Below are 10,912 nucleotides of genomic sequence, written 5' to 3' on the forward strand. Positions count from 1 at the left end.
CAGTCCTGCCACATACTTTGAGCACTGGTCCATTTGACCCAGGCACGATTTGCCCTGCTCACTCTTCCCTCCAGCCCACAGCCACAACCTGTCACTCACAGGGTAGGAGACTTATCTTTACCATTTGCCATTTAGTGAGTTTAATCTTTAAAGATACAGATTACAAGAGTAAAAGCTACAGCACGCTTCCTTTTTTTATTGCTCTGATAAAAGGCATCATCTGGTTGTTTCTGTATCACAAAAGGAGAATGTTTAAGTTCAGATGTTAGTGTAGGATCAGTGGCAGATCTGCACTTCTGACCCTGGTGCAGGAGCTGGTGGCATGGCTCACAGAGGAACCATTAAATGGACCTCCTTCTCGTAGATATCAGGGATCAATCCCATAGAGGAGTTGACCATGTGCACGGTGTTCCTGCCAAATAGCTGGAACTCATAGTGGATGAGCTGCTCCCAAAAGCCATTGTTGGGCCGGATGATGGGCCGACAAGATTTGGTCCACGTGTGGGCATCCAGCAAGGACATGGCGTGGTATTTCATGAGGTAGGCGAGGCAGAGGGCAGCTGAGCGGCTCACACCAGCCACACAGTGGAGCAGTGTGCGGCCCTGCTTCATCTCGACACTGTGGATGTGGTCAGCAATGGGGTCAAAGAAGTCACAGAGACGCGACATGGGTGTGTCAGCCACAGGCACCTGTACGTACTGGATGTCCTCATAAAAGGTATTCACCACCTCCACTGAGACATTGATGATCGAGGTGATCTGGTTGCTGGAAAGCATAAATTTGTTGTTAGCAGCCACCCCATTGCTGATGTACAGGCTGCTGGTGATCTGTGAGAGGCCGCTGACCGAGGGCTGTTGGAACTGAACTGGGAATGTACTCGGAGGTGCTGTCATCAGGCTGGTGGATCAGTGGCCAGTGAGACATAAAGGCTGCATCTTTCTGCTAGGCTGTGTCCATGGAAAACTGCAAGGAGGGAGAGAATGTTTAGAGGGCAGGAGTCCAGCTAGACTAGGCCAACCCCAGGAGATTTCTGGGAAATGGATGGATGGGCCTACGGCAGAATTCCCCAAAGTGGTCCTCTGACCACCACACTGGAATGACCCAGGGAACTTACTAAAAATGCAGATACCCAATCTCTTCCTAAATCCACTGAGTAGGCTCTGGGGGTGAGAAGCATGGATATACATTTTCGCCATGCTTTTCAGGAGTCCTAATGTGCACTATAGGACAAAGGACCAACCCTGAGCCTGGCACTGAAGGTGTCCCCACATTTTTAGCTGGGCAGGCCAACTGCTGAGTCTTGACCTAACCACCTAGGCTCACACAGCCCTCTTCTCCCTTCTCTTCAATATCCTCCCTTCCCTTCCAGCCCCTCTAAGTGGGAACTCACATGGTCCCCCTCCTCTTCTGACTTTATGCTCAAATCGTGAGACTCTGAACCAGTGTCCTAAAACCAGAGACCAATGTGCTGGGAGTCACTGGGGTATAAGAGAGAGGAGGGTTTAGCTTCCCCTCTCCAAGAACCATTTCTTTGAAGAGACAACACACGCCCATGTGCAACAGCTAGCCATGTACATCGTTAGCCAGGTTCCTACACCTTGCCTCTAAGGAGAGCCCGAGGAAGACTGTCACTGAAAGCTTCCTGCAGGCCAGCTTAAGGGGCACCACACCACCCCCAAATGGCAAGTGCAGAGAAGCAGAGGGGCTTCATGTAGGCATGCCATAGCAGCAGGATGCTGTGGACAACAGAACTGTGGCATGCACTCCAGGGTGGGGCGGAATCTCCTGCCTTCTCCCAAGAAATCCCAGGCCTCTTACACTCCCAGTTTTGAACAAAGCTGTAAAAATAGTACATCTTCACATTTCACTGAAATTGGAGCATTTGGATTCAGAGCACCTCTCAAACCAAATGGCAGTCCTCACGTGGCACAAACAAATAAGGAGCTGAAGTTTTGTTCCCCTGCTCAATATATTTCAGTGGCCGCCCACTGTCAGAGTGAGATGGAGCCCCTTAGCTTGGCTGCCTTGGCTCCTGCCTATCTCTTCATCTTCTTATTGGACTTCCCTATGTCCTGAAGGGCCTCAGCTGGGCTCAGCCACTTGCAGTGCCATATGGATATCTGGTTCTCTCTGGCCTTTGCTGCTCAGTCCCTTTCCTTACAAAGTTGTCGGATCCTAATCTGTTCTCTTCAGCAGAGGACCAATGAACGAGCATTAGCCAAGGATCACTTCCAGAGGGAGATCTTCCAGGATCACAGCCCCCTCCTACATCTGATCAAGTCTGTGCTCCAGGCTTTCTAAGCCCCGTGTCTTCTCCTTCTTAACACTTCCTGAAGATGTGGTTTTGCCTTGATTTGGGAGTTCTATTGCAACGTCACTGCGTCTATCTTCACTCCTACTGTGTAACCAGTGCCAAGCTCTGTGTCCCCACAAGTAGCTGCTTGACAAATATTTGTTGAATGAAGGAATGTTTCCAACCATGACTCTGCCTTCTGAGAAGACTTCTGGAAAGGATGAGTTCTCTGGCTATATTTCTCTAGAATTTTGGGGACGGGTTCGGTGAAGGGGAGCGTGGTTCTCAGGCTCTTGGAGAGGAAGGACAAAGGCTGCATAGGCAAATCCTACCTACTAATGCCCCAGAATCAAATGTATTAGGCTCACCCCAGGAGCAGCAGATGGGGCTGGTTTGTCCTTAAAAAAAAAATACTCCCTCCCCCAACCCAGTTGGAAGCCTAAATGTTCAGGATCTTCTCATCCAAAAACCTAGAGAAAAGTGGACGGATACCCTCCTCCCCATAGTGCCCAGTGGACAACAGGAATAGGGGAGACTGCTGTTCATCACAGTGGCAAAAAGTTGCAGGATACTGCTCTTGAGAGTGAGGTTTGTGATGGCAGGAGAGTCATATTCATTAGGTGCTGGGGATACTACAATGGACACGACAGCCATGGCCCTGTCTCTCACAGAGCTCACAGCATAGTGGGAGACACAGACACTAAACAATGACAGGTGCAAACCAATTGGAAAATAGGGGTAACAGTGCCTACCTTAGGAGGTAATGGACTAAGGAGGATCTTCTCCACTGTAATGGACTTAGGAGGATCTTCTAATGATTAAATGAGGTAACCCAGGTAAAGTATTTAATACAGACCCTGGCATAGAGAGAGCCTTCTAGAAATAACTACTCTTGCTCTTGTTAAGGAAGTTAAAATGCAGGGCATTAAGCAAGTGAAGACTAAAGGAATTTACTTCTAGCCCTGGGCTAGGAAGTTGCAAAGGTCACCTGAAGAAATGACACAAAGAATGTTTAGAGTGAGGGGGAGGGAGGTGGAGAAAGAGCAACGCCACTGATGCTCAGTTTCGCCGTTTTAGAGCCTACAAAGCCTTTGGTTTCCCTACTCGGTTCCATCTTCAAAGCAACATAATAGGCACATGTCTGGAGTTAATATCTACATTTTACACATGGGGAAAGTAAGACAGAGAGTGGAAAAGGACCTGTCACCCTGACCGGTGTGGCTCAATTGGTGGGGCATCGGCCAGCAAAGAGAAAGGACCCCGGTTTGATTCCGGGTCAGGGCACAGGTCTGGGTTGCGGGCCAGGTCCCCGGCTGGGGGATGTGAGAGGCCACAGATCACTGTTTCTCTCACACGTGGATGTTTCTCTCTTTCCCTCTCCTTTTTTCCTCTCTTTAAAATAATTTTTTAAAGGACCTGTCTAGGGTCACAAAGCAGATCCGAAAGCCAGTCCTCCTGGTCTCATTATGTGTGGGAAAACTCGGCAAACACCGTGGGGTGTTTGTTAATTCTGGGTTATACACGAGGAACAAAGTCCACTGGTTAACAGGAGCAAGGTGCCGCTTCCAGAAGAGAGCCAGATAGGTTTCCTGGGAAGCCGGCTTTGTAATGGACTTCCTCATCTGCTGGGTTTCAAGACCTAAATGGTCTTACCTCACTCCCGCTGGCGCGAGGGCAGGTTCGTTCAGGAAGCAACCGCTCCCAAAGACTCAGACGGGGATCTGTGGGAAGAGAAGACAGGTCACGACCCGGGAGCCACGATCCCTGGCGGCCAGGTGCTCTGGTTTCCCTAATGATGGTCCCTCGCCTCAGGGAGGAATTCGCCGTGCCTAGCCTTCGGAGAAATCTCGGCCTCCTCTCCTCACCCTGGAGCTGCCCGGCCCGGACTCCCCGAGTTGCCCGCCCCAAGATCACACGCAGGGGTCAGAGCGCCCTACTGGAGCAGTAAGATCTGCTCAGCAGGCACAGCCCATTCCTTTGGCCTAGCCCGTCTCCATGGCAATTGCCGGGCCACGCCACGGCAGCCGCCGAGGGACAATCTTCGTGTCTTCGGCCTTTCGGACGCCGTGCGTCGGCTCTTCCTTGTCCCACCCCATTCTCCTGTCTCCGGGGCAACGGGCCGCCCTTCGGTCACTGAGTCTCCGCCCCTGCTCACAGCGCATCTTTCCCGGTCCACCCAGAATGGCTTCCAATCTGGCTCCTAATCCTGAGTCGCTCGCTGACGTGGAGTACGAGACTGCCCAGCAGCAAAGACCCTCGGTTTCATGGAACTTAAGCTTGCCCAGGGTCAATACGGCCGCCATCCAGACGACCCCCAGTTCTGGCACCTATTCGGCCTCAGCCTTTTTCTGGCGCCGTAAATTCAGCCCCGAAGTCAGTTTAGGGACCCAGCCGAACGTCGTCTTCCTGCGCCCGCGGACCTCGCAGCCACTAGTGCTCTTCAGGTGCGGCCCGGGTGCCCGGAGCGGTCGTCAGACACCTCGGGGGAGCCGAACTCCCCCGCACCCCGGCCCCCTCAGCTGGCCCCTGGGGTCCCGGCTGTCTCTCCCGGAGTCTGGCTGTTTCCTAGACCCCGGGAGAGTCGGGATGCCTCACTGCCCCGGTCCCCAGCTCATTCCCAGTTCAGCTCTTCGCACCGCCAGGAGCCCGAGTCGCCTCGGCCCTGACTACGGGGAGAAACCGGAAATCCCATCTCCCACCCACCCATCCACCCACCCACCCAGCAGGCTTAATCTCGCAGGCCTGACATCGCGTAGTCCAGAGGTCCCCAGCGCCCTTTGGACGGAGCCTTGAACTTCCTTAGAGCCCGGCGAGGCGTAGGTCCCCTCCAGCCTGACACCCCTCTCCTCAGCCTCTGTGTTCTCCAGGCGCCCTGCGAAAACTCCAGTGCCCCCTGCTCGGCCTCAGTCTGGCCTCAGTCCCCAGAGAGAAAGCCCTCAATTCCCTCAGCCTGGCCTTGGTTCCCAGAGCCCCCAATTTCTTCTCCCCACTTCCATTTCACACCTCCCGCCAGCATGCTCCAGGCTCCCACAGAGGCCTTGCTTTGGAAGACAATTTGGTTCAAAATAATCATTTATTACTTGAAAGGAAATATTTCCAGTCACTGCCTTTTCCTTCCTTCCCAGGAAGTACTGGTAAATTTGGTGCACCACTAAATAGGTAAACAGTATTTTATGTCTTTAAATATTTTAAATCTTTTTTTTAAAACAGGATTTGGGGGACTTTTATATGTGACATCTCAATCTCTAAACCAGCCTTTTTCATCACCTCATGCCTTGGTGTCTGAAAATTGTAAATGAGAGATTGGGGCCATTTATTTCCACTAGTTCATGAATGTAAAAACCATGGATCCAAATTGGCTGAAAAGGAATTGGAAAAATTTTTTTAATCCTTCAAAATGTTTCCTTTTAAATATTGTGTTTTTTGTTTTATGAGAGTAGTATACAATTATTATAAAAAATTCATACAAGACAAATCAATATGAATGACCAGAGACAACCACTGTTAATATTTTGTATATTATTCTGGATCCATTCATATATGTTTTTACTACTACATGTTTACCCATTTTGGGGGGGAGGAATGTCACCAAAAAGTTCACCATTTTGTAGCCTGCTTTTCTCACCATTTCATACAATATGAATATCTGTTTCATTCATAACTGTGGAGTATTTTATTGAATGACCTAACCACAATGCATTCAATTTCTTCCGTGCTGTACATTTAATTTCCACATTTTAGAAAATATGAGCAATTCCTTTGAAATGGGTAACAACATTTAAAGGTGCATAATTGCAAAACCACTTTGTGTTGTAACCAAATGATCAAACAGTGAAGAGTCAGTGCCTGATATTATCCACTTTTGACCAGTTCCTCATTTTGACCAAATCCTTATCTCTAATTTTACCTGGCTCCATTTCACTGCACCCTACCCCATCCCATGCCACCTCATCTTCTACCTCTCACCTGGCAGAGTCTCCTCAAACATTTGTTCTTCCCATACTTCTCTCACTTTGACATTTTCCAAACCCTTTCCCCTTAGAATTCCCCTATTAACCAACCTAACCTCTGCCCAAACTCTTTATTTTCTTTTTTCCTGTCTCTTCGCCCCCTTAGACCTGGGCTCTGGAGCAAGTACGCCCACCTCGGCTCCCCTCAAATTCAGCCCTTTGGACCCAACCCTACAACTTTTGCTCCTCTTCTTTGAGACCCCCGTTTCCCATTTCATCCTGCAGTTTTGCCTAAAGATGGCTGCTCCAGCAGAAGTTCTGAGTCCTTGCCGACACTTCCTTTGTGGACTGCTCTGTCTACTTCCTTTTCAGGATGGCTTTTCCTCTCAGCATCCAAGAAACTACTCCTTTCACACACATTTTCCACAAGAAGAAACCTAGGCCTCCCTTGCTCCTCTGACAATTATGGTAGAGCTATGCCTCCCCCCAGAAACCTGTGAGGCCTCAGCCACTATCCTAGGACCCCATCATATCAGGCCCCACCCGTCTCAACCTGTACCACCTTCCTCTGCCCCTTTCAGCTTAATGAATTCCAGGGAAGCAGCTGTGACAAAATTTTTACCCAAGAGCCACTTATCTCGGGTGATTATTCGTGACAACCTCAATGCACAACGACTCCATGAGATGGAGGTAAAGTCCTCAAAAGCTTTTGTGTTGTTGGAGGGCGTTAGTGGCTTGACCCACATTTATTTCACTCTCATTGATACTTTGGGGGACATCGCAGCTCTTAGAGGCGGTAGGGAATCACCATGGTGCTCTAATGCAAGTCCCATTTTCCAGAGGACACGGAGACTGTGGGTTACTGATTTGCCCAGAGTGTCACAGCTGTTCCTGTGCCAAGGGAGCCTGGGAAAAGGATTTCATGTTTTGGCTCGAGCGACCATTTTCCCCCCACTCAAAGCACATATCCCTGGCTGGTGTGGCTCAGTTGGTTGGAGGGTTGTCTGGTGGACCAAAAGGTCATGGGTTTGATTCCTTGTCAGGGCACATGACAGGGTGGTGGGTTTCATCCCCGGGAGAGTGTGAGAGGGCGCAACCAATCATGTTTCTCTCTCCCCACCCCCCACCCCCCCCCCCGCCCCCGCTTCCTCTCTCTAAAAGCAATGAAAAAAAAATGTCCTTGGGTGAGAATTTAAAAAAAAAAAGCCCATTACCTTTCTATTCAGGGAATCCATGAATGGATTCCTATTATCTCCCATAAAAAGGAGTCTTGGGTCCTAGAGCTTGAAATGGCATCAACACAGCTCAGTCAGTTTTTTTCCTTTACGGATTATTCCCCATTTTTCACATAAGAATTGAGGATCTCCTAGTGTTTGCTTATGGACAACTAGGGTTTGACCTAGCTGAGCTGCTGCCCCCTTCTTTCGTCTGTCGAGCTTCCCTGCATGTTCCAGGGCCAAATCTGGATGGGCCCCTGGGATTCTGACATTGAAGAGAGAGGAGGAGGCCTGAGAAATGGTGCCAGATCCTCTTACGGGCCACAGAGACCAAAAGAAGAGTAGCGGCCTGGTTGTTAAACCCCCTCTGCTAAACTTCCAGGGACTTGCTGTAGTCAAAATAGGGTGGTGGACTTGGGGGGGGGGGAGCAGGCCAGCTTCATGGGACCTTGGGAAATCACATTTCGTTCAGTCCTCTCTTTTCTCCTTTGTAAAATAGGATGTTAGGATTCTCTCAGTTGCCGGTAACACAAACTGAAGTTGAACTAGGTCAAGCAAAACAGAGAACCAGATCCACATTATTGAGGATGGGTAGGGTAGGGTCACAATGTTTGGCATGAAAGAAGCCAGGGGCTCCAATACCAGTGGGCGTGTCTTCCACTCTCCCTCTTCACCTCCTTTTCTGCTTCCTTCTGCCTGTTGGCATCATCATCAGGCTAGCTGTCTGTGGCCTGCCCTGGGAGTGTGGCCACAGGAAACTGGCCTGCAGCCCAGAAAGGAAATGGAGTGCTTTCACTGTTGCTGGAGTTAGACAAATCCTGGGAAAGGCCTCCAGTTGGCCCAGATGACCCATCGCGGCACCAATGACTGTGGCCAGGTGGTATAAGCCATTTGGACTGGCCCAGAAGAGGTTGGGTCCAACTTCTATAACCAGTGGGTGGGGGATATTGTACCTTTGGCAAGCAGGGTGAGTGCCTCCGAGATACCGTAACTGGAAACTCTCCCAGGTTTTATGTGTACCAGAGGGCTATGCCATCCCGGAGTTCTTTTAAAGCTGAATTGAGCCCTTGTGTATCTTATGCGTTCAACATTCAGTAGATATTATTGCCCCATTGAAGAGTTCAGGAAACTGAGGTTCAGAGAGACAGAGTAACTTCACTAAGGTCACAGGGTGCATCACTGCAGAATTGCAAACCTGGGTCTGACTGACTGTGGTGCAGGATGGTCTCCCTTAAGGTCCCAGACTGTCTTCTTGGTTGTAGACCCAGCGCGTTGCTGAGGGCCCGGCTTGTAGCAGCTCAGCAGAGTTGAAGCCTGAGTGGCAGCATGGCAGTGTTTCTGTCTTCCCCCCAAAGCGCTCACTTCAGGGGAAGAGGCAACTTTGACTGACCACCGATTTCTCAGGATCTTAAGATCTAATGTCTTGGGAATCCTCTGAGCACACTCTGAGAACAACGATGCTGATACCTCTTCTCATCCCCGGTTGAAAGAGGACCAATGCTTTCAACTGGGGATGGTTTTGCCCTTCAGGGGACATTGGCAATGTCTGGAGACATTTTTGGGAGCACACGTGAGAGTGTTTGTGGGCGATGTTACTAACATTTAGTAGGTAGAGGCCAGGGATGTGCAGGGCAGCTCCCTCCCACAAAGAATTACCTGGTCCTAAGTGTCAAAAGAGTCAAGGCTGAGAGACCCTGATCCATGGTAAAAGTCAAGCTCAAGGTGAGATCACTGGCTTAGGCCAAAAAGCCTGCTGTCACAGGGGTGAACTATTAGAAAATAGCGATACAAAGCAGCCACTTACCTTCTCAATGGCTGTATCAGCATCAACTTAGATACATGATAAAAATATAGATTTCTAGGCCCCATCCAAACCTAAGCTAGAATCTCTGGGATCTATATTTTTATCAAGTAACTGAAAGGGATTTGCACCATGTCCTTTAGTGTCCAAATTTTCTGCCACCCACCCTCCCTCTTTATCCTTTGCTCCCAAGATCCACTCAGGTACCAACTCTCTGTCAAATCATTGTGACAACATCGCCTCATGGAGCATTCCTTTGTGTACATTGTGTGCATTTTGAGACAATGTCGGTGCTTAGAATCCCTAGGCGAGTTTGTTAAAGTGTGAACTCTCAGGATTGCCTCCCGCCTGGGAGGTAATGCTCAGCACTGCCCAACCCTTCAAAACCCAATCCTCCCCCACAATTTATATGCCAAGGCTCCATGAGGCTTTTCTTGCTCTCTCCCTTCTTTGAACTCGATGCTTTTTAAAGGAATGTATCACTCTTTACCTTGCTTAGAAATAGTTGGGCATGTGCCTCATCTTCCTGACTATGTTGCAGTTTCTGTGAGGACATGCAGCTGATTTTTTTCTTCCTATCCTCTCCACAGCTAGGTAATTGGAATAAATAAGTGAACGAGTAAATAAGATAGTGGATGGGACGTGCAGAGTGTATTGTCTTATTGGGGACATGGCAAAATGATATAAGAAATAACTAGAGTTCAATGTGATGTAGGAGACGGCTCACACAATATGTGGGACACACTAAATGAGTAGGGAATGGTAATAGGAGTTAAAGAGTGGGAAAGGGAAGACACAAGATGTACCTGTACACTACACCCTCCCCCAACTCTTTCTGACTCGTCTTCAAAGAGAGGTGGTGAGGTCAAAATCAGGGTCCTAGGCTGCATACTGTCAGAACGTGCCCTAGGAGTTATCTCACTCAATGCCCACATTTTACAAACAGGGAAACTGAGGTTCCTTGTGAGTCAAATTATTGATAGAACATTGGATCCAGCTGGCACATCCCCCTCCACTCCCTGCCCCCTGCCCCCGCTGCGTTGGAGCAACGCAGGTGTCTCTCTTGTGGAGTATTTTCTTTATCCTAACCGCATCTCTTTTTTTTTGTAAGTTTAAAGCTGCAGAAAAGACCAAGAAAAAGATGAGCCACTTGCATGACCACCTGAAAAAAAAGTTCATGATGGACCAGATCAGAAAGCTGGGGCGCTGGAAACGGGAATCCATGAATATCAGGCAGTACCTGGATAGCTCCCGAGGAGCAAGGTCACTGCATTCTAACAAGAAAGCCAGCCGCTCTAGTCAAGGCCGTTTATCTGCCCGGAGACCATGAAAACACTCAACTGACAGGAGGAGATGTGGGAGCTAGCCAGCTAACACCATTGTAGAACAATAAACGGAGACCAGCAGGCAGTGGAGCACAAAACACCCTGCAATTCTGGTATTTCTTGCCCTGCCCCATTCCCTCTGTTCTTGTAAAGGAGATCCTGATAGTCCCCTTGCTGCCTTAGTGGAGGGGGCTTAACTGAGCCAGCTTTCATGGTTAAAGCAAAGATGACCTTCAGTACCCACATGTCTGAGGTGGAATGCCAGGCCAGGGGCCCCGGGACAACAGGAAGGGCTCTGTAACGCCTAGCTTTCATTCCAGTGGTA

General features: G+C 49.4%; 2 protein-coding genes across 2 annotated transcripts; one reads left to right on the plus strand and one right to left on the minus strand.

Annotated features, from left to right (window-relative positions):
• Positions 1-181: 181 nt before the first annotated feature.
• DUSP18 (dual specificity phosphatase 18) lies at positions 182-4,396 on the minus strand. Its single transcript, XM_037052522.1, has 2 exons — positions 3,948-4,396; positions 182-964 (listed from the first exon to the last, which is right to left on the minus strand). The coding sequence occupies exon 2, from the start codon at positions 892-894 to the stop codon at positions 328-330; it is 567 nt and encodes a 188-aa protein (XP_036908417.1). The 5' UTR covers positions 895-964; positions 3,948-4,396; the 3' UTR covers positions 182-327.
• Positions 4,394-10,678, plus strand: CUNH5orf52 (chromosome unknown C5orf52 homolog). The gene is made up of 3 exons (XM_037052521.1): positions 4,394-4,738; positions 6,826-6,934; positions 10,374-10,678. Exons 1-3 carry the CDS (start codon positions 4,476-4,478, stop codon positions 10,590-10,592), a joined length of 591 nt encoding a protein of 196 aa, XP_036908416.1. The 5' UTR covers positions 4,394-4,475; the 3' UTR covers positions 10,593-10,678.
• Positions 10,679-10,912: the final 234 nt, after the last annotated feature.

This window comes from Sturnira hondurensis, unplaced genomic scaffold (genome assembly GCF_014824575.4).
Source record: "Sturnira hondurensis isolate 20B ecotype Veracruz unplaced genomic scaffold, ASM1482457v3 Scaffold0007406, whole genome shotgun sequence".
Lineage (NCBI taxonomy): Eukaryota > Metazoa > Chordata > Mammalia > Chiroptera > Phyllostomidae > Sturnira > Sturnira hondurensis.

Excerpts from the sequence above, each read along its gene's own strand:
- DUSP18 (XM_037052522.1), bottom strand. The coding sequence starts at position 894 with ATGACAGCACCTCCGAGTACATTCCCAGTTCAGTTCCAACAGCCCTCG.
- CUNH5orf52 (XM_037052521.1), top strand. The coding sequence starts at position 4,476 with ATGGCTTCCAATCTGGCTCCTAATCCTGAGTCGCTCGCTGACGTGGAG. Across the intron at positions 4,739-6,825 it reads CAGCCACTAGTGCTCTTCAG|CTTAATGAATTCCAGGGAAG; the intron begins GTGCGGCCCGGG and ends TGCCCCTTTCAG. Across the intron at positions 6,935-10,373 it reads AACGACTCCATGAGATGGAG|TTTAAAGCTGCAGAAAAGAC; the intron begins GTAAAGTCCTCA and ends TTTTTTTGTAAG.